General features: G+C 45.5%; 1 protein-coding gene across 1 annotated transcript; it reads right to left on the reverse strand.

The window, feature by feature from the left end:
* On the reverse strand, positions 1–9538 carry ALOX15B (arachidonate 15-lipoxygenase type B; the record flags this gene model as incomplete). Its single annotated transcript, XM_079130720.1, has 14 exons — positions 1–1740; positions 2125–2295; positions 2375–2475; positions 2573–2694; positions 2880–3049; positions 3190–3276; positions 4128–4331; positions 4424–4570; positions 4755–4927; positions 6136–6239; positions 6508–6630; positions 8715–8796; positions 9083–9305; positions 9392–9538. The coding sequence occupies 14 exons, from the start codon at positions 9536–9538 to the stop codon at positions 1561–1563; spliced, it is 2034 nt and encodes a 677-aa protein (XP_078986846.1). The 3' UTR covers positions 1–1560.
* Positions 9539–23316: the final 13778 nt, after the last annotated feature.

Consider the following 23316-nt stretch of genomic DNA (forward strand, 5'->3'; position numbering starts at 1 on the left):
AACATTTCAAGTTAAGTCAAGCAGAACCTTTCTCATGGAGTTTGAATCCTGAGGTAAATGAATCAAGGACAAAAAAATATTCCAATTCTGTGCCTGGGAAAGTGTCCTTGGGTTTTTGTGCTCCAGTTGCCCAAAGCTACCTAGATTTCTGGTCTTTTCTGAGACTGCAACGTTTAACTCTTTAATTCCTCAAAACAGTTTCATTTGCATGAACTCTTTTATTGGCCTAAGTGAGCAGGAAATGTTTATTAATAGAAACCAAAGAAGTTTAATAGATGCATAGCTCTTTGGGCACACAGGGTCTCATTGGGGAAGAATAATTCACATGTCACCTGCCAGCCCATACTGTTCTTTCCGAAGCATTTGTCCATTGAGTTCCATGATTGGGTTTATGCAGATACAGTATATGTTTTGCATTTTGTTCATTGTTTTATAAAAATTAGTGAAACTATGGTGCATGCCTGTAATCCCAGAGACTTGGGAGGTTAAGGCAGGAAGATTATAAATTTAAGGCCAGCCTCAGTAATTTAGAGACCCTGTCTCAAAATGAAAAATAAAAAGGATTGAGGGTGTAGCTCAGTGGTAAAGGACTCCTGGTTCAATCCCCAGAAAAAAAAAAAAAAAAAAAAAGAAGATAGAAGAAGAAAAAAATTAATGAAGCTAAGCACCTATAGCACTGATACCTACAATATTAGTCAAATTTGAAAATCATCAGGTGAATTCAAAAGGACTCATTTGTTGTTTTAATGAATGCTCACTAAATCTGACACACACACACATACACACACACACATACAGAGAATTAAAGAATTTGTATGAAATGGAATTCTGTCATTGAAGATGGAATTGGGAAGGCAAGGTATGATTAGTCATCCATTAATAGAACCTCAAAATAGAACCTGCTTTAAAATACACTTTAGTTCTAAGAACAGAGGAGGACACTGCCTGCAACCGCCCCCAGGCAGTGGGTTCTCCTCCTTCTGGCTTCTAATGATCTTTTCTTAGTGTTCATTCATTTTCAAGCTGGGATAGTAGGTCACGGTCAACCCGTTGGGCAGTCTTCAGGCTGAGTTACTTCTTGTGTGGTCCAACAGCCTACAGGAGGGCTGCCCTTGAGTCAGGTGACTGTGCTGTCTAATCAGCTGTGGTCAGTAGGTCAGGATCATGCATTTCCTGGTTACAGTCCAAGGTAATAAAAGGCAAAACAAAACAAACTAGTAAAACCCTTAAGGGGGTTGTGCAGGCACTTTGAGGCTTGGAGTCTCCAAAGGCTCTCGTCATTCTGTTCTCTGTGGGTGTTTTGTTTTCTGTCTTTTGTGGGATGGAGGATGAAACCCAGGGACTTGCACATGCTAGGCAAGTGCTCTTCCACTGAGCTACACCTCAGCCCCTTGTCTCTCTGTTTTGTTGGGTGGGGATGAGTTACATGGGGCTTGGTTGTCCCAAGTGAGGCACACTGGGGCCTGTTTCTCTTGGGGATCCTTTTCTCTGGGTTTCAGTTAGCCTAGAGCAATGTGGTCAGAGGGATGTATGTCACATGGCACCAAGTTCTCCAGGGATTTAGATGGAGACACTGTTCTCAATGAGCGAAGGGTCCAGGTAGGTGTAAGGCAACGCCAGACTCTGGTTCCGCTCCCTGATGTCCCTTGAAATCTGGGCCAGACGGCTCTGGAAGGCAGCAATACTTCTCTGTGGGGCCTCTTCTGTGAAGTGTTCATCTGGGTAGGTGCCCAGGGGCCTCTGGAGACCAACCACAAGGTTGGGTGAGGGGGCTGCTGAAGTCCCATCCCCTGAGTAGCTGTGACCCACCTTGGCTTGTTCTGTCCCCAGTTCCCACTGAATCTCATTCATACCCCTCCCCTTAAGCTTTCTTCTTCAAGAGAAGATTATCTGCAGGAATCTCTTGAGAATTTTTAATTTAAAGTTTTAAAGGAGCATCATCTCATGTTGCCTTTGAAGCTACACATCATCTCATTCAGCCACTTATCTCTCATTCTGTGTCCCAAAGCTCATGTGTCCCACTGGGGGAGGTTCTGTGGGGCAAAGGGACCCAGCTCTTCATGGCAGAGTCGGGTCTGGGCCAGGGAAGGTAAACAACACACTGTCTTCTATGCCCATACTCACTTGGTCTCCAGGCTCCTGGCTCAGCAACCAGAGAGCAATGATGACATCGCATGTGGCATTGACTGGTGGGAGGGTGGCTATGAAACCCTCGGGCCGTGCCTGTCCTTTGGAAGTGGGCGGTGGCAGCTGCATAGTGGGCGGCAGATTGGGCATCCAAACACAGGAGTCAAACTGAAGATAGAGAGGGAGAAATAGGGCTGAGGAGCCCAGCCCTTCCATCCTGGCACCCCTGGTACTGACCTTCCCTTACCTGGCCTGCACTGATGGCTGAGTGCTTGGCTGAACAGGTGAATATCACCATGGTGACATATTGCACCAGAGCTTCCTGGGTGTCCAGGGAGGAGGGCATGCCTGTGGGGAGAGCTGGGCTGGGGCTGGGGCTGATAGGGTCCTGAGGACCTCCCTGCAGAGACCCGAGGGTAGGGCCTAGGGGCTGGGGGCTCTGTACCTGAGCTCTCCCGGCCTAGGAAGCCCATGGAGAATATCTCCCTCACCCAGGCCTGGAGCTCTTGGTCATCTTGGACAGATGCATCGCTTGGGTAGTAGATGCTCACAATTTCAGAGACGAAGCTGCAGAAAGCACCCAGGATCAGTCCCTCTCTGAGAAGCTTCTCTTACCCTCTCTAAGAACCACCCCTGCCCAATATCATTCATGTCTCAGCCTCCTTCTCATTGTGAACCTTTCTGGATCCTCCCTCTCTTTTCCAGTCTTCCTGCCTTTCCTGTCCCCTGGTTCCCTGGGAACAGCCCCTCACCGCTCCACTGCCCCCCAAATCTGCATCCCATCATCTCGGTAGTAGTAGTCTGGGATATCTTCAACTCCTCGGGCCCGGATATCTTCAGGCAGACACAGGTCAGAGTAGCTCAGCTGCTCCATGTTCCTTTGTATCAGCTCAGAGAAGCCTCCGATGCCAAGGCCTGTGGACTGGGAGACAGGACTCCTGAGCACTAGGACTTTGCTCCAGAAGCAGGAGGCAGCACTGGTATTGGAGAGTCAGAGCCACTCCCCAGCCCCAGAACCCGAGATTCTTCCAATTGAAGAAATGTCCTAAGGCGGTTTCTTACCCTGTCTACCACCTGGCCAGGTGCGATGAGTAGCTCACGGGCAAGTGTGTTGATATATAAGGTATATCGTGTGTGTGGAATCAGCAGCTGGTAAGGGGAAAGAGAGGACAGAACTGCAGATGGCCCTAGATTTGTCCCACAGAGGCACCCACCATGTAAGTCACTCAGAAAGACCACAGGGACTAGTGGGGACAGTTTGGGACAGGGGTCAGTGCTCCAGACCCAGAGACCAGGACAGAGTTCACTTAACATCTTTTTCTATGCCCCTAGGCAGGATCCTTCCTCTCTCTGAGCACCAGATCATTTTAGTAAATGATTTGGATGAGCATTGTGAGCTGGCATCCTGTGGTTTCCTCCGCCCAGGGCAGTAGAAGCACCATGGGCCTGGCAATGTAGAACTGTCCCCCAGAGCTCGTGTCTCAGTCTCGGAGGCTGCAGATAGTTAGAAAAAAAAATCAGCCTGGATTGAAGAGTACAAAGCAGGGTCTGTATCTGGGGTCCAGAACACCATCTCAGCGGGAATCAGAGTCTGAGAAGCTCTGGGAGGGGGAAATCCTGTCTTTCTCAGAGGAGATGCCTCTGATGCCATGGAGGAAACAGATTTGTGTCATCTGAAGACTCAGCAAAGCCCAGAAACCTACAGAATACTCCTGAGAGAGTACCTAGCTTTGAAACAACCTGTAGAAAACCTACTGGTCCTTCAAAGCCATGTTCTCACTTTGGCAGCCTCCCTGAGGCATGGCATCTACCCTGGCTCAGGGCCTGCCTAGAAGCAGGAGGACTGTGCAGGGACTGTGAAGTGGGTTGGGACCTCTGCGTCCCAGCCTGGGAAGACAGAGATCCCTGAGGAAAGGCCACTCTGAAGAGGTACTGCAAGGGGCAGGACAAGGTGTAGGGATCTTGGGGCACAGTCTGGGCCACCTTCATGAGACACTGACCTTGAAGAGAGGGTGGCAGTGGGGCAGTTGGCGCAGTGTGGCCAGGGTGAAGACCTCAGGCAGTAGGTGAGCATGCAGTAGGTGTGTGAGAGCCTCGTGGACAGAGAACTCAGCATTGCGCACCCAGGTCTTGGCCAGCAGCCAATCCCACTTGTCATCAGTAGGCAAGAAGATGGGACTGTTGGGACCGGGGGTCTGGCTGAGCTGGGGGTGAGGAGAACAGTGGGGAGAGAGGCAGCAATGAGTGCCTGCCAGTGATGGTGGGACCCTCTCCATCCCTATCCCCTACTACAGACCTGGATGGCAAGGGGCAGCAGGGGTCCATGCCCTGGGCGCTGGTATAGCAGGGTCATTGGGGCTGCAGAGAACTGAGGCCTTCCATTGATGACATTGGTACGGACGCCAGAGAGAATGCCATGATCCACCAAGAACAGGGAGCCCTTCTGTGGGAGAGAGAAGGGGAGCTGGCTTTCTAAAGAATGGGGGTGGGCAGGAAGTAGGGAGATTTAGGGCTAAGAGAGGAGTGTGTTTTGGGAGACAAATGTGAGTGTACCCCTCCCTCTCCAGCAGGGAATGGGCCTGAAGGCATTGAGATGGGGCTGGCAGAGCTTGGGCCCTGGGCCCCACCTCCAGCTCAGCCTGCAGACTAGTCCCAGGGCCCAGTACTGGGGCCACCATGTCATCAGTGACCGGGAAGTTCTTTGGGAGGTTGCGACAGCGGTGGATCAGGACAGGGTTGAGGCCATTCAGGAACTGGGAGGCGAAGAAGGTGTCCTCCTGCCAGTGCTCAAACACATACTCTGCATGGGGATGGGGGACACAGGAACCAGTCACCCCAGCTCCAATAGGTTTCCTCCTGACCTTACAGAAGAGTTCCCTTTGTAATTCATCTTGAGCAACCTAAAGTTTTCTTAGGGTGACCTCTCCTGGCTCCTTGGCACCAGTTCCTGCCCATTCACCAAACAGAAAATCTTAGTGCCCAGTCCACTGTCCCCCGTCTACCTGACATTCCCCAGAATGACTCACCAGCCTCAGATACAAAATATCAAAGACAGAACATAAGCTTTTCCTCCAGTTTGGGACTCTCCCACTGCTTGGCATCCTGGGGAATGGCAACTCCAACCATCTGGTTATCTGTGGCAGAGTCCAGTCCCCTCATTTTCCTCCCATCAAGTCCCATTGATTTTTCCATCCACAGGGCCTCTTGATCCACCTCTTCACTCAATCCCTTCTGCCACTGCCTTGCTGAGGCCATTATACTCTGCTGCCCTCAGCCAGAGACTCAGTTGGTCCTCCTGCTTCTACTCTTATCCCCTCCCACCCTATACAGCACATCTGCCATATTATTCCCTACCTATCCACAAGTTGATAGCATCACAAGGCACAAGTCTTGCCATGGCCCACACATGGCTCTGGCACCAACTGGGCCCTGGCCACTTCTCCAGTCTCCTCTCTGACCTTCCTTCCTCCTCATTCAACATGCTTTGGCCACAGCAGTGATTTTGTTCCTTCTGATCCTTCCATCTTCAGGGCCTTCCCTTGGCCTTGTGGAGCACTCTACTCCACAGCCCATCCTTGGCACTGTTAATGTTTACTCAACTCTCTGGGGAAAGCTTTCCAGGGCCCCCCTCCAGGGTAGGGTGGATTCCCCTTTTACATTATCTTGGAGACAATGATCATGTCTCACAAATGACACCAATGATTTGATTTCAAGTGAGTCCTGTGGGCACTGTGAGTCCCATGGGCACAGAGACTATGTCTACTGCCCCAAGCCAGTGTCTGATGGGTAGTAGCTCAAGAAATGTTCATTGGATTCGGACATCAGGGATCCCCACAGTCCACATTTTCTTTTAATCTCTATGGGAGAACATAAGGTCTAGGAAGGGACAGGTCCTGCCCAGAGTCCCACAGAGAATTGGCATTTGGTTTTCTGAGATTCCTGACAGTCTTGGGAACTGATACCCTGAGAAGAACTGATGCCCTGGGAACCCTGTGCCAAGTTCCTCACCAGCCGCTGGACTCTTCCGGAAGTTGAACATCCTTTTCATCTCTCTCAGACTCCTCCAGAGTCCTGTGCGGTCTAGCAGTCCCTTGATTTTGAGCTCTGCAAAACTGCCAGGAGATGCGAGGGGTGGGAGGGGGCAAGAGGCCCTGGGAGACCCACCCCAGTCAGCGAGCCTTATCCTTTTTAGGATTCTAAACTAGCTTTCAGGGTCTGAGGTGGTTATTGCCCCTAGGGTAGTCACTGCCCATGGGAACTGGTATGGGCAGGAGGCTATGTAACCCATATCACCAATGGCAGGGGAGCTGAGTAGGGGAGGGCAGAAGGCAGGGGTGGTAGGGCATCTAAACCAGTGCAGGAAAGGGTAGGCATCCTCACGCAGAGCCGCCTTTCATGTAGAATTTGGTGTTCTTGACTACAGAGTACTTCACGTTGCGGTCCAGGTCTTTTGCAGTCATCTGGTCAAGGCAGTGAGGCCAACCTGGGATGTAAGTCTTCCAGCTAAAGGGCAGAACAGGCAGGTGATCAGCAAGAGACCTCAGGAAGCCCCTGGACTAGGGCAGAGGGAGTCCCCTTGTGGGCCCTGGTCAAGCCAGCCCCCTTTTGTGAGCAAGGACTTTCTTGAGATCTGCCCTTCTCTTTGACCCACAAGGCTCAAAGGAGCTGCATAGTGAGATTTCTCTCTGTTCACAGTTGAATGATCTGGAGTTGAGCATTTGAGCAGAGTTAGACCAGAGTCCTTCCTAGGGAACTTGAGATTGGGGCAGAGCCATCTAGATTATATAGAGTGTATATAGGGATTGTCAGCTATGACCATTTTCCACTGTGTGGACTGGGAACCAGAGAAAGCTGAAAGAGAGATGAGAGAGAGGAAAGGGGGGGGGAAGGGGGCAGAGAAAGGGAGAGGGAGGGAAGGAGGGAGGGATGGAGGGAGGGGGGAGAGAGAGAGAGAGAGAGAGAGAAAGCATCTGGGAGGGAGGGCTGCCTTGGTTTCTGGCCTGAGATCTGGTAACTCTTCTTGCCTACACTTCTGTAACCACCTCTGTGTCCTGTTAATAAATTCCCTCTTCATCTGTCTGCTAGTTGGAGTCAGTTTCTGTTTAGACAAGCACACAACTCTTGACTAACACAGATGCATCTTGCCAAGGGAAGGCAGTCATGAAGCTGGGGCTGTCCCTAGGGTTTCAGTTACTTTTGACAGGCATCCCATAGAGAAGCACTCCAGCTTCCACAGCTTGTGGTAGCTGCAGCAACTTACTTTGCTTCGGCCTAGGCATCTCTAAAGCCCATTATCAAGTAAGTCACACAACCAAAACCCTTTGAGTGAAATGGTAAAATCATGATCCAGAAAACTGAGGACCCCTCCAGCCAGTCTTTCTGTCACTCATTTATTCTTCAGTTTATTAAAAAATTGCTTTGAGTTTTCAACTTCAAAGAACAATTTGCAATTAAAGCACACTGCCACCAGGTGGTGGCCAAGCCCTACTTCTCAGATTTCAAAGTGTACGTGATTCACCCTGGGGTCTTGGTAAACTGCAGGTGCTAACTTAGTAGGTCTGGGATAGGCCCAGGAGCCTGCATTTTCTAACAAGTTCCCAGGTGATGCTGATGCTGATGGAATGGAGCTGAGGTCTCACTCTTAAGCACTAAAGGCCTAGATAGAGTAGCATTAACTAGAAACATGAACAATGGTAATAGTACAGGACTTGGTGGTTGATTAGCTGCATTCCTAACCATTTTCTCATGTGTTCTACCTAATGACCCTAAGGAGACTAGTATTCTTGGTCCCTTTTGCAGAAAACGATAAAGAGCAAAGAGATTAAATGACCTGCCTAAGATCTCATAGCTCCTTTTGGAACAATCTAGATTGGCCCTGGGTCTCTATGGAGACAATAGACTTCAATATCTGCTCCATTTCCCAGGGCTGTTGCTGTGAGATTTAGTGCAATGATATTCTTGGGGGTGTAATTCATGACACACATAGAATCCCCAGGAACCAGATCAGCTTGTCTTCAGAGACCTGGGGCAAAAGCATGCCATCCAGACTTGGGACAGCAAAATACAAGATCAAATCTTCTGAAAATCAGCACCTGAGAGTGGCTCCTGACTTTCTGCCTCAGGAATCCTTGCCAGTCTCCCTAGCTTGTACCCTAATACTGAGCCCTGCCTGCCCTGGAGCAAGAGTCTCCTGGGGCTTGGGTGGTGTGTTTCTGGTTCTACTCACATTTCTGGAGGGATACAAGCTGATGTATGTAAAAGCCCCAGGGTAGGGAACACACATGCAGGGTATGGCTTTTACAACAGTGTTTTTCAAATTTCAATGGGCACCAATCATCTGAATGATTTGTCCAGACAAAAATTGTTACCCCCCACCCCCACCCTAAAGGTCCAAGTCAGAGGTACCAGGGACCTGAGCATTTGCCCTTCTAACAGGTGCCTGCAGGATGCAGATGCTGCTGGTTCCAGGAGCACATTTCATAGGAGAGGACAAGACAAGGGCATTAGTCTGTGTCATCAACAGCAGTTCCAGGCTGTCCCTCATCCCTTAAAGTGCCCCCTCCCTGCAATAATAGCTCTCTCCTCACCAGTACATCTCCTGCCTGGCCTGTAGTTCCTCCTGGCGTTGTCGCTGGAGGGTAGGATGGTGATCTGCCCAGGAGACCTTGGCTGTAGAAGAAGAAAAGTGGGTGGAGAGGGGGAAGAAGAAATCCTCCTACCTTTGATCTCCGCCACTCCCTCCTCCACTGCTGCCACCAGCTACAAGGTCCCTTTCCCCCATAAGTATTTCTCTCCCAAACCGGGCTGCCACCTCCTCCTGCCCACTGCTCCCACGTATTCTGCCCTACACCGTGGCCACAAGGATCTTCTGGTCACTCCCCCTTGCACTTCCCCCAACAACAGACCTCCTCCTGTGCCCCTCCTGTAGCGCCAGCCAGCCCCGTTGCCTCCTCACCTGCCCCTTCTCGTAGCAACAGGTCCCCTGCCTGCTCCAACCACTGGTAGCAGGGGAAGCGGAGTGGGACGCCCAGCGGTGACTCCAGTTGGAACCAGCGGCAGAACCAGGCATCAGGGGCCAAGGGCCCTAGCGGGCTAGGCAGCGCCAGCGGTGCCTTGTGCACACGCAGCAACAGCACTGGGCCCACGTCCTGGGGGAGCATCACCTCGAAGTCCTCCTCCTGGGCGGTAGGTTTAGTATGAGGAAGGGTAGTCCCTCCTGCTCTCCCCGCTCCACTCCACCTCTGCCCACCCCCCACGCACTTACAGCGCCTGCAGTGAACTCCTTGCCCAGGTGGTCCAGGGGCAGTGGGGGGCTCTCTCCCTGGGTCCCCACAATGCTGACAGACACTTTATCCCACGTGCCAGCGCCGCAGGCCTCCCCAGTGGATACTCTGATCCTCAACTTGGCCATGGTGCCAGCCTGAGCCTGCCTCTCTACTGCACACCTGCAGAGCTGGATGGCTCACCCTGGAGGAGATGCCCCGCCTCAACCTGGCTAGGCCCTATGTAGGCAAAGCGGGTTGTTGCCAACGACTCCAAGGGCCCACGGGCGCCCCTTGTTCGCCCTAAAAAGCTTCCTGGGATTAGGCGGGGAGGGGCGGGGTCGAGAGGCTGGAACCGGACCTAGAAGGAAGTGGATTGAGCAGGGGAATCCATAGTGCTGGCACAGGGAGGGACTGGGCTTCCTGAGATTTGGGGGACAGGACCTTTAGGTGATGGAATCCGGTTAGAATTGAGACCCAGCTGGGATGGATAGGGTACGTTTGTTCCTGTCCCACCCCCACCTTGTTTATTTACCGTCTTAACTTTAAAAGCCTGTGCCATGCCCTCCTCTTGGCTTCCTACAAGACTTCTTGGACTACATGCATTCATTCTTTTATTTCCTTCAATTTTGAGAGCTAACTATTCCAGCGACTAAATTAGGTACTGTGAATACAGGCCCAAACAAGACCCAATCTTGGCCCTGATGCAGGTTAAAAGCAGGTATAAGAAAGAATAAATAAGTAAACAAATACTGTACATACTAGAATTTCAGATAATGATAAGTGCTTTGAAGAAAATCAAACAAACTGATGTGAAAACCTGGGAAGTGATGGGGTGAAGAAGAAGGCCTTCAGAGGTGCAGAGGAGGTGACATGGGACCTGAGGGCTGAGAAAAGGTATGACTAGGAAAGGGAATTTTGTGCAAAGACCTGTCTGCACAAAAGTCCTGAAGTTAGGAAGAGTTTAGTTTGTTGGAGAAGGGAAAGGCAGGATTATAGTGAAAGAGACAGAGAAGTAAAAGAAGAGTTCCAAATGTTGGCTTTGGGGAAATACAGATTTGGGGTCTCCAATCTGGATATACTAAGTTTGATATGCCCATTAGATACCCAGTGAAGAAACTGTTATCAAACCCAGGTTCAGAAGTTCATCTTGGGATGTGGTGGTGCTCATCTGTAATTCCAGCTACTGGGGGAAGAGGAGGTTGAGGCAGGAGGATGCAAGTTGCAGGCCAGCCTGGGCAAATTAGGGAGACCCTGTCTTGAAATAAAAAATAAGGAAAAGGTTGGGGAAGTAATTCAGTGGTACAGTGCCCCCAAGTTCAGTCCCCAGTACTGGGCGGGGGGCAGGGGGGAGAGGAAGAAGCTCATCTTACAGAAGAACCAATATCTGAGATTAGTGTTGGAGAAAAAGAAAGAATTGTTCAGTGACCAAAGAATGGAGATGTGGGAGCCCATGCTCCCAAATCCACTTTCTAAACTCTTGGGAGATGAGGGGTTTCAGATATGACAGGAATAACAAGGGAGAGATAGGTTAATAAAAGAGAAGAATATTCATTTATTTTCTGGAAATAAGCAGAGATCTTCCAGGAACTTGGGTGCTGCTTCTTTTTACTCCTTTCATGGTCTCTTGTTTCCTATCATGGTGCCAACTACGTGTCTTTAGCCTTTAAGCAGGGAGAGAGTGAGAGAGAGACTAAGCAAGTCTAGTGCAAGCTAATTTGATATTATAGTCTTGGACAAAACATTTTTCAGATGATCAACAGGTCTACTTGCAGAGCTGAGTAGAATCTAACCCAGACTGTTGTTAAGGCAGCAAGAGACACACAATATGAAGACTGAGATGCCATGTGTTTTCATCCCATTCCAGTCACCCCTCAGATAGCTGTAGGTCCAAGTGAAGAGTCAATGTTTTCAGCAAAAGCAACCCTCAGGTTCCTGAAAAGAAACCTAGGCAACCATTACCATCATAACCCACACACTGGAGGTAATATCTAGTGGGAGATCAATAATCGATTGTCCAACTGTGTGACCTTCAAAATTAGTGATTTTTAACTACTTTAACTAATTTTAAAAGAGCAAGCGAAACTAGAGGGTTTATTTAGATTTTTTTCCAGGTAACAAAACCACTCCTGTGTTAAATGGTCAGGGCTAGCTGGTATGCAGCTGGAGTCACCAGGATATCAGTGTGACTAAGCCACAGGCTAGAGGAAATGTCTAAGCAGGGAATATAGGCGGAGAAGAGAAGAGTGAGCAATCTGTGCCCTGAGGTCCTCTGAGATTTGGAAGTCATGCAAAGAAGGAAGAAGCAACACAGATTGGTCATGGAGTATGTTAGTCAGCTTTCTGTTATTGCAACAAATACTTGAGATAATCAACTTATAAGGAGAAAAGGTTTATGTTGATTCACAGTTTTTGAAGTTCTAGTCCATTATCAGTTGGCCCCACTGCTTTTGGGCCATCATGGTCCAATGACCTAAAAACCTCCCACTAGGCCCCACCTCTTAAAGGTTTAACCACCTCCTAATAACACCTCCCTGGAGTCCAAACTTCCAACACATGAGCTTTAGGGGGAGATTTAAGATCAAAATCTTAAACAGGAGAGGCAGTTTCATGAAAGATGAGAAGAGATTGGGCAATTGTGTTAAGTGTTGCTAAGAGGTTGACCAAGAGGAAGACAGAGAAATGATCGCTGGATCTGCCAGCAAGGAGGTCTTGGAGTTTGTGCTCCCAGCTGATGAGTGCAGTTGAGGGAATCAACCCATTTTTGTGCAGCCAAGTCAGGCACAGACGACAGAATCTCACTGTGAGTCAGGTAACATTGTGCAGAGCAGTATTGGTGTTGTGATGGGGGTGGCAGCTGGTTGGAGTGTAGGTTAAAGAGTGGGGTGGAGTTCCAGCTAAACACACACACACACACACACACACACACACACACACACACACACACACACCCCTTACCTCTGCCCTCCTGAAACCCCACTAAAATACCAGGTTTAAAGCATAAACTTACAAGGACAAGAAAATGAAATGAAGAAATGAAATGAAAATGGTGATATCAGCAACTGATGTAACAGGAGAAAGGTAAAAGTCCAGAAGTGGTCATTTACCACTTGAAAACTCCTCAAGGTCTCAGGAATTGGGAGACAGACACCGCTGAGAGTGGTGTGTTTGTGACACTGAAATCAAGATGTGATCAGATGAAAACTTTAATTAGATGCAATTGAAAACTCTTCCCAAACTCCCCTGTATCTCCTCTACCTCTCACAATCTGTAGGTAAGTATCCTTCCCAACCTCACAAAGATTTATTTTCTAGAGATTGAACTGGAACAAGTCTAGACTTCCAGCTAGAGTGGAAGGTAGGACTTGAAACTTAAAATCAGAGACTGAGCTGAGTCTGCCATTGAACAGTGGGAACCCCTACCAAACCCCTTCCCTGTGTGGATCTGCTCAAATCCCTGCTTTCAGTTCTTTTTTTTTTTTTTTTTTTTTTTTTTTTTTTTTTCAGTTCTTTTCAATTCTACCTAGAAGTGGAATTGCTGGATCATACCAAGAAATTGTGACACTATTTTCCATAGCAGCAACACCATTTTACATTCCCATATCAATCAATGCCTGAAGCTGAAATTTATCCACATCTTGACTCATGTTAACTTCTGTTACTTGATAATAGCCATTCTGATAGACATGAAGAGTTAGTTGAGGTTTGATCTGCATCTCCCTAATGATTAGTGATGTCTAGCATAGTTTCATGTGTTTGTTGGCCATTTGGAGCAATGTCTATAAATGTCCTTTGTCTAAACCATCCATTCTTTTTAATTATTCTTTGCTAGGTCAAATTTTAGATTTGTTGTGAAAACGACAAGATGACACTCAAAAAGTAGGAGAAACCAAGCTTTATTTTACACCAGTGGGCCCAGAGGGAGATTAGCACTCCAAAATTCTGAGCCCCTCTGACTAATTTTTCATAACATACAGGCTGTCTAGGGTCAGAAATTTTCTAGTCTAAAACAGCACATAATTGGACACAAGGTTTCAAAAAACAAAATATGATTGTGTATAAGGGTCTTAGAGTGGGAACTGTTTACAAGAGCAGACTGTGATAAAGGAAGCTGGCTTACAAGTTCTTCTGTATCTCTAGCCTTGAGCCCTGAGCTTTCATAGGGGCATTTACATTTCAAAGGGACGTGGTAGGTCCCAGGGAAAGTCCTTTATATTCTAAGAAGAAGGAGTAAATCTGTGCTAATTTGTTCTCCTGAAGCCCAGCTTTAGGAATAAGGAGGGGAACTCTTACTCTCCCGGCAGCGTCCTCAATTCACTTTATGTCCAGGCCTGGGTCTGTTACCCACTACAGATTTAACATATGAATAATTAGAAAGAATAATTTGCATATTGAATTTACATGTGGAATATATTTGCGTAGAAATTTGCACACAGAACACATTCCATATATGTTAAATATTTTTATTTGTAGATCACTCATGATACAAATTGTAATTACATGTATTCTTTTCATGCACCCATGTGCAGTGAGTCTAGGAAAATGTGAGCAATGCTTTTTTTACAGACATGTTATTCTAAAATACATCCTTGGGCTGGGGTGGTTCAGTGGTAGAGTGCTCTCCTAGCACGTGCGAGGCACTGGGTTCAATCCTCAGGACAAAATAAAATAAAATAAAATAAAGGTAAAATACATCCTTGGATGTTCTTTTCCTGCTGTTTTTGTCTTCTTTTTCACTTGTATAAATTTAAATACATCTATTTTAAAGGAAAGTTAGTATTATGACTGTAAATTGATTTGTAAGTTTAACTTCTATAATAGAATGTAACAATAAAAGTGAATGTGGTGGGTATAATTAAATTCTAGGTAGACTCTATTGCCTGCAGTCAGCTCCCTGTTGCAGAGGAAGATAACCTAAAGTTGGTGATAAAAACAGAGCAACACCTAGTTAACACCTTCTGCCTGAGGTAGCTAGGGTTAAAAGAGAACCAATGTGTGGTTCTGTGTTAATTAAACTTGTGACCCCGTGTGACCCATTCTGACTTGCATCAGAGTATTTGGGTGCTTGTCAAAAATGCCAGTTGCCCAGCAAAACCTCACAGCAGGAAGGTAGCATTTCTGGAAGTTCAGGGGATGAATGTAGATGTTAAATATGCACAGTATGGTGATCCTTCCTTAGGGTCACTGCCCTTGAGCATTTCTTCTTCTTCTTCTTATTATTATTTTTAGTGTGTTGGGGATCAACCCAGGGTTTCACACATCCTAAGCAATTAATCCACTACTAAGCCCCAGTGTTTAGATATTTGATTCTGATCTACAGCCCATGATGGTCACAGATATATCAAATGGGAGGTATTATCCAATCTACTGAGAGATAGATGAAGAAATCAAAGCCCTGACTGTGGAAGGGACTTACTTGATTTTTAGAAATGTCAATCAAATTCTCTGTACTCCTGCTTTGAACCCCTGGATGATTTGAGTTCTCGCTCCCCTCTTTCTTCTTTCCTTCCTTCCCTCCTTCTTTTTCTTTCTTTTAAGTTCTAAAAATTTGGAGCAAAGTTATAGATGCAGGGCTGGGGGTGTAGCTCATCAGTAGAGTACTTACTTAGCATACCTAAGACCTTGTGTTTGATCCCCAGTACTGTGGGTTTAAAAAAAGCTACAGATGCATGCGTTTTTAAAGAGTCTAACAGTTCTACAAGTATATCACTAACAAGAGCTGCTCCCTACTCTACTTTACCTTTTCTGTTTCATCAAAGACAAGAATTCCCACTCATTTTGTTGATAATCTTGGTATTAACTACCACATCTGAAAATAGCATGCATGTATTATCTATTGAAAAACCTAGGTACATTTTGGCTTCCCACCATGACAGCCAGGATTTCATTCTTTTATCTGGTGTTGCCTCCATTAGATTTGCAAACCCTTCTTAATTCCTGTTCTAATACAGTTTCATTAGAATTGTGCAAACTGGCATTCAGTGTTTGCACAATTTTTTTAATATTTAATTTTTTTAGTTCTGGGGATCAAACCCAGGGCCTTGCACAAGCTAGGAAAGCACTGAGCTATGTCTCCAGTCATTCATATTTTGACACAGGGTCTCTAAGTTGCCAAGGTTGGGCTTGATTTTGCCATCCTCCTGCCTCAGCCTCCTGGCATGCTGGTATTATAAGTGTGCACCATCTCACTTGGCTGATTACATGATTTTGATTCTATTTGTGCTATTTATTCATAGGGAAGGGAGCCTTATAGTGTATTATAGTAATTAGTTTCCCATTCCCTACAAAACTTTCAGTCACTCTAGATAATTATGTTTGTCATTCATAATCTTGTTTTCTATACATCTTTCATTAATTTAACCCAAAGATTCATCTTTTTTTTTTTTTTTTTTTGTACAAGGAATTGAACCCAGGAAGGTTTAACCACTGAACCACATTTCCAGCCCTTTTTAAAAATATTTCATTTAGAAATGAGGCCCTTGCTATGTTGCTAAGACTGGCTTTGAACTCAGGGATCCTCCTGCCTCAGCCTCTAGAGCTGCTGGAATTATAGGCCTGTGCCACTGTGCCTGGCTCTTCATTTGTCTCTATTACCCTTCAATATGTTCACATTAAATATTGGATCAGTTCTGTCATCTTGAGGAGTCTCTCCCAGGCCTTCAACAGGCTGCACTGTTGGCTGCTCGCTTCTGCTTGGCAGTCATCCTGGGCTCTTGCTTCAGGATCATCCTCTCAGTTCCTTTTACCTCTCCACTGCTACAGCACCTGTTTCCTGCATCCCATGCTTTGTTCTTTCTTGGCTGTTTCATGAGCATGTCCTTCAAGGGTGCATGGGAGGAAGAAGTTGTTTAGACTCCCATGTCTAGAAATGCCTTTGATGGATCTGAATACTTGCACAATAGTTTGGAAACCTTTTTGTTCAGAGTTTTGAAAGCTCTGCTCTACTGGAAAAGCAGTGTTGCTATAAAGAAGCCTAAGTCATTTGAATTCCTCATCTTTTCATATAACCTAATATCCTCCCCAAGAAGCTTTCAGGATCCTCTTTGTCCTCAGCTTCCATTATTTCACAATGTCAAGCCATGGTATACTCTATTTTTATTCAGTGGGCCCTTTCAATTTTTTTTTAGTTGTAGATGGACAAAATATCTTTATTTATTTTTATGTGGTTGTGAGGATCGAACCCAGTGCCTCACACATGCTAGTTAAGCACTCTACCACTGAGCCACAATCCCAGCCAGAACCTTACATTCTTGAAACTCACATTCTTCAGTACTGGGAAGATGTCTTGAGCTATTTTATTGATCTTTTTCTTCTCTTCATTTTATCTATTGTCCCTTTTTTGAATTCCTATGATTTAGAGGTAGGATCTCCTGAACTGGTCCTTCATTTCTCCATTTAATCTTTATTTATTTAACTAAATTAAAAAAAAATTTAAACAGGGTCTCGCTAAGCTGCTGAGGCTGGCCTCCATCTCCCAAGTCCCTGGGATTACAGGAGAGTGCCACAGCACCTGGCTGTACTCCATTTTATTTATTGTTCTCCATTTTATTTTTTCTCCCATTTTCTATCAAGTTGCCTTCTGCTCTATTTTCTAGTGGATTGTCTCAAATTTCTCTGCTAATTCATCCATTGAGTTTTAAAATTTTTCCTATGGTGCTTTTAATTTCAAGAGCTATTTTTAGTTCTGTGTTTATTTTAAAAATAGTATCTTGTTCATATTTCATGATTGTCATATTTCTCTGAGGATATTAGCGATAGGGTATTTTAGATTTTTGTTGGTTTCTGATATGCTTCTTTGAGTTATCTATTGACACAAGATAAACCACCTCAACTTATAAAAATTGTTTATTTGCTGATGATTTTGCAGTTTGGGCAGGGCTGCTTTAGGTGTCAGCTAGAGTTCCCTGTACAGCTAATCCCCCTGGGAGGGAGGCTGGCATGGGCCTAGTAAGAATGACTTCACTCCCCTGTCTGCAGTGGCTGGGGCTGGTTGGGCATTTCTCTATCATCCTCATCATTCACTACATGGTGTTTGGATCCCAGGAGGCCTCTGTCGCCTAGGCCATGAACTGGCAGAGTCACTTCTGATGCATGGCACGAGTCAAAGTTGGTCACACACCAGCACAGAGTTCGTGTGGGAGAGGAAAGGGACTCTACCTCTTGATGGAAGGAAGAGGGAGGAATCTGTGGACATATTTAATCAACTGCAACACTATATTTTTTTTCTTTTTTGGTAGTACTAGGTATTGAACCAGGGGTGCTCTATCACTGAGCTACATTATTGGCCTTTTTTTTTTTTCAACTTTGAGACAGGGTCTTGTTAAGTTGCCCTGCCTGGCCTCATACTTGTGATCCTTCTGTCTCAGCCACCCCCAGTAGCTGGGATTACAGGTGTGCACCTGGCTCACAACACTGGTTTAGAACAATCTCTTTTCTGTTCTTTTAATGGAGGCTGGGAAGGGGGTAGAAGTTTGTGTTTGTGTTGAATCTTCCAGTTTTGACCAGAATAACTTAGAATATCAACCTGTTGCGTTTCTTCATCTCTAATTCCCCATGGGTTCCATCAATAGCCCCACTCTATCACCTTCTACTGTTGTCTATGTACAGTTCACCCTCTGTGTCTATGAGCTTCGTGTTCACAGGTTCCATCAACCTGGGTACATGTGCTACGTAGTCAGGCCTATGATGGTTGCATCTGTATTGAACATGGACAGTCTTTTTTTTCCTTGTAATTATTCCCCAAACAATATAAGAATTATTTACAAAGCATTTACATTGTATTAGGTATTATAAGTAATCTAGAGATAATTTAAAGTGTACAGCAGGATTACGTAGGTTCTGTGCAAACACTATGCCATTTTATATAAGGGACTTAAGCACTCACAGATTTTGGTATTTGCAGGAATCCTAGAACCAATCTCCTACATGGATGTCAAGAGACAACTATCCTTATGTTGAAGCGGGTATACCTTGATGGAACTAACATCTAAGTTCTCTTGGCTGAGTTTTGTGGAAAATTATAAGAAGCTTAGGGATAAGCAAAGAGGTGGACCCTGGTAAAATGATCACCTTTGTTTTTTAGTTTATTGTTTTTATATCTATCTTCTTTATTTCTTTATGCTTGCAAAATTATTTAGAAAAAAAATGAAGAAGAGTGAACAGAAAGTAGGGAAGTATAAACAATGAGGTTGGAATAAGTTTTTAAAGGTTTTAGTGTGAAGGGGAACAGAGAAATGGGACCATAGCAGGGGATGTGGAATGAAAGAATTTCTTTCAAAATGAGTAGTGTTCTTACAATGATTCTCTGTATCCTGGCTTCATAGTAGAATGACTAGGGACACTTCAAAAAAAAGCAATACCCAGGTCTCTCCACAGATTTTGGGAACTAGACCCACATGTTAGGTTTTGTTTTGTAGTCCCAGGGATTGAGCCCAGAGGCACTCTACTACTGAGCTACATCCCAAACATTTTTATTTTTTATCTTAAGACAGGGGCTCACTAAATTGTGGAGGCTGACCTCAAACCTGGAATCTTCCTGCCTCAGCCTCCCAAACAACTGGGATTACAGGTGTGCTCCACCCTGTCCAGCCCAGGTATTAGTAATTTTTAAAGCTTCTCTGGTGTTAGTCATTTGACAAAGTGTCTGAGGTAATCAACTTAGAAGGAGGAAAGATTTATTTGGGTTCAAAGTTTAAGAGGTTTCAGTCCATGGTCACCTGGCCCCCAGACTTTGGGCTTGTGGTACAACTGTACATCATGGCAGGAGTACATAGCCAAGGATGCCTGTTCACCTCATGGTAACTGGGAAGCAAAGAGAGAGGAAGAGGCTAAGGTCCCAGTGATCCCTCTAGGGTCATACTCCCAATGACTTGACTTCCTCCCATTGGTCCTCATCATTTAAGGGTTCCACCACCTCCCAGTTGTACCACAGACCTAGGAACCTAGCCTTGAACACATGAGACTTTGGGGAACATTTCAGATCCAAAGTATAGCACCTACAGATTCTAATATTCAGCAACCGTTGAAAACCACTGGCCCAGAAACATTTTTGAATCATTAGAAATGAAGGAGGGAAGGTTGATAAAAAAGGAAGAAGGACCCATTTCAGAAATGAAAATCCAAGAAAGTGACAGGGCAGAACCCAGAGTCCAAGCAGGGACACTACCAACAATAGGACATAACAAGTTTAAGCAATAGAAAATTCCAAGGCTCGAATTGACTTCCACAATACAGTAGGCTATTGTAACCCAGGCCTCACAGGTAGGGTGTATGACACCGTGAATTACCCACCCCATATCCATTTCCCCTCTACCTTCCTCATAAAACAAAAACTTGGTTCAGGGCAGGAAGGTGACCAGGGGGTCCTGGGTGCTGAATCATGCTTATCTAAGCTGAGTGTGATGGTTCTCTGCCTTGTGTTTACACATGGTTGCCCCACAGAGGACCAAGGGCTTGATGTCCTTCCATCTCTTCTCTCTGCCTTCTGCAGAGTTAGCCTCATCCTTGGGCTCCACTCTGGCTACTGTTCCAGAGGCATTTCCAGACCTCATGTCCTCACACCAGACCAACCAGGAAAAGAGGGAGTTTTTTTTTTGCCCCCAGTGGCACCTGTGGAAGAGTGCTGATGCTCCTTTTTTCCAAAATGCTAGCAAATGTCCTCTCACCTCCTTTTTGTTGTTGTTGTTGTTGTTGTTGTTGCTCTATGTGGTCACACATGGGTTCCTGAACGAACCAGTGCAGCCAGGAGAATGGAATACCCTGGGTAGCTTAAGCCCACTGTGGTGTATCTTTGGAATCAGGAATGGAATCAGTCCCACCCAAACCACCTGGCTGAGAATGGAAATGGGTGATGTGTTAGTCAGCTTTTCATCCTGTGACAAATACCCAGGAAAAAACACTCATGTGGAAGCTAGAGCAAAATAAGGGAAATAAAGTGATGATGCCTGGGGGGGTCTGTTACCGTAAATATAGTATATAGGGAAGATCAGTGGAATAGAAGGGAGAGAGCCAGAGAAGGGAGGAAGGATGGGGAAGGGGAGGAAATATAAATAGAATTTAATGAAAGCATGGTATATGCATATATAAAAGTACCAAAGGGAATTTCACCTTTAAATGTAGAAAGTACCAATCAAAAACAAATAAACAAAGGAACGAAAAGAAGACTAGTAGAGCAGAGAAAGGAGAACAGGGTTAGGGAGTGGGGAAGAAAAGTGGGGTAGATGGGAATTGACATCAAATTCCTTGCATGTATAATTTTGTCAGAATGAACCCAACTATGAATAACTATAATGCTCTAATGGTAAATTTAAAATTAAAGATTAAAAAACCTGAGGAAAAAAACTTGAAGAGAGATTTATTTTGGCTCATAGTTACAAAAGTTTCAGCATGGTCTCTTGGCTCCATTGCTTTGGACCTGAACATCATGGCAGAACATCATGGCAAAAGGATAGAGCAGAAGGAAGTAGTTGTCAGCTCATGGTGGCTGGGAAGCAGAGAAAGAAAAAGAGAGTAAGGTGCGGTAGCACATGCCTGTAATCCCAGCAACTCAGCAAATGAGTGAGGCCCTCAGCAACTTAGTAAGACCCTGTCTTAAAATAAAAAGATAAATGGGACTGGGGATGTGGCTTGGTGGCAAAGTGCTCCTGGGTCCCATCTCCAGTACCAAAAAAAAAAAGTGTGGTGGGTGCTGGGGACCAGAAATACCCTTCCAGGACACACCCTCGTGACCTACTTCCTTCGATCAGTCTCCCACAGAGTCCACCACCTCCCAGAAGTCTATTCAACTCTCAATGGATTAATCCACAGATGACATCAGAGCCCTCATTATCCAATCTCTTCCCAAAAGCCCCACCTCTGAACCTTGCTCATTAGGGACACGAGCCTTTGGAGACACTTCATTTCAAAACCATAGGAAGTAGTTTCATAAGGAAAATATTAGGTGCAGGTATCAGGAAGAGGGGACAAAGACTGGGCAGAAACCCCACTCACAATGGAGCAGGGACACTCCAACCCATGCAGTGGGACACGTCTTGCATCTTAACAGTTCACATGTTAGTGCAGATCAGTACCATGGCAGAGGGTCTGCAGTGTGGGGAGAGGGATGATGCCAGAGCTCCTTCCTGGTTGTTTCACATCATCAGTGAGACATGGGAAAAGTCTATCTGCTGAGAGGGGTCTGGAAACTTTTGTGTTGTCATATGCTTGGTGCTGGGGATGAAAGGATAAACAGAACAAGTCCTTACTCTCTAGCAGCTCTTAATTTGATGGGGAAAACCCACAGCCCAAAGGAACATGAATGAGGAATTGTGGATGGCAGTATCCATTCCCCTTATCCTGGTAAAACCAAAAGGGTTGTGGTGAAGCCTTTTTACTGCTCTACATTCCTGCTTTCCTATAAGAATAAGCTTCCCCATGCTCAGCCCACTCAGTGGCTCTGACTTCATCCTTTGGCTGCAGGGTAGGCATAGGATCAAGTTCTGCTCAAACAGGTTTAGGCAGAATTTGAGAATTGGTCCAGGGATGTGGCCTTTTCTTCCTTCCTTCCTTCCTTCCTTGCTTCCTTGCCTCCTTCCTCCCTCCTTTCCTTCCTTTTCTCACCCATTAGGCAAGTGTTCTACCACTGAACTACACCCCCACCCTTTTCATTTTATTTTGAGACAGGGTCTTAATAAGTGGCCAAGGTAGAACTTCAGTTTGCAATCCTCCTGCCACAGCCTCCCAAGTAGCTGGGTATAGAAGTGTGCCACCATGCCCAGTTGGAATAGTAATAATAATCATTATTATTAGGTGCTAGTTGTTGGATCCAGGGCCTTGTGCACGCTAGGCAAGCACTCTACTACAAGGTGCATCTCCAGTCCTTCTTTTATTTTTTATTTTGAGACAGGCTTTTGCTAAGTCTGGCTGATCTCAAACTTGTGATCCTCCTGCCTCAACCTCCTGAGTAGCTGGAATTACAAGTGTGCACCACCATACTCAGATATATATATATATATATATATATATATATATATATATATATATATATATATATATATATTTGGTATTGGGATTGAACTCAGCGGTGTTTAACCACTGAGCAACATCCCAGTCCTTTTTTATATTTATTTAGAGACAGGGTCTCACTAAGTTGTTTAGGGCCTTACTAAGTTGCTGAGGTTGGCTTTGAATTCTCAATACTCCTACCTTAGCTGCCCAAGCTGCTGGATATTTTTAAAGCCTTTAATTACTTAGGACTTGTTAAGATGATGGAATGAAGCAAGCCATAAAGCTGTTGCTGACCACTTCTGTCACCATTTGGGTGGATCCCACCTGAGAACAAAAAATACAGAGGAAATGTTGCTGAATAATATATATATATATATATATATATAGACAACTCTTGTGAGCATTTGGATAGAGCCATGCCTGAGGGGAGACCTACTTTTTTTTTTTTTTGGTGCTGGGGATTGAACCCAGGGCCTTGTGCAAGCACTCTACCAACTGAGCTATATCCCCAGCCTGAGACCTACTATTTTTGAATACCCAAACCCAAAGTTTTTCTTTAAAATAATATGGAATCCCTTTTAATCAGAAGAATCCTGAATAGTACAGAGGTTCAGCTTAGGCAGACATGAAGTCAGGCAGGTCAGAGAAAACTTTCTTCAGGTAAGAATGGTCACACTGAATTCCATAGATGAGCAGGTGTTAATTAAATGTAAGTAAGGAAAGTGCTCAGTGAACTCCACCTGCTAGCATACCTGTGTATTTGATTCCTGAACTGAGAGTATTGTTCACCTCAGTCTCTTCTGTCCCACTAATCCTCACATCTTCCACTTCCTGCCTCATCCCTCCAAGTGGGTCACTTAAATAACTTTTTGTCATATATTCATTCAACAAGTATGTCTTAAGAGTGTGACAGGGGAGGGACTAGCTGAATGTCGTATAGGAAA

The sequence above is a fragment of the Sciurus vulgaris genome (assembly GCF_902686455.1).
Source record: "Sciurus vulgaris genome assembly, chromosome: 3".
Classification (NCBI taxonomy): domain Eukaryota; kingdom Metazoa; phylum Chordata; class Mammalia; order Rodentia; family Sciuridae; genus Sciurus; species Sciurus vulgaris.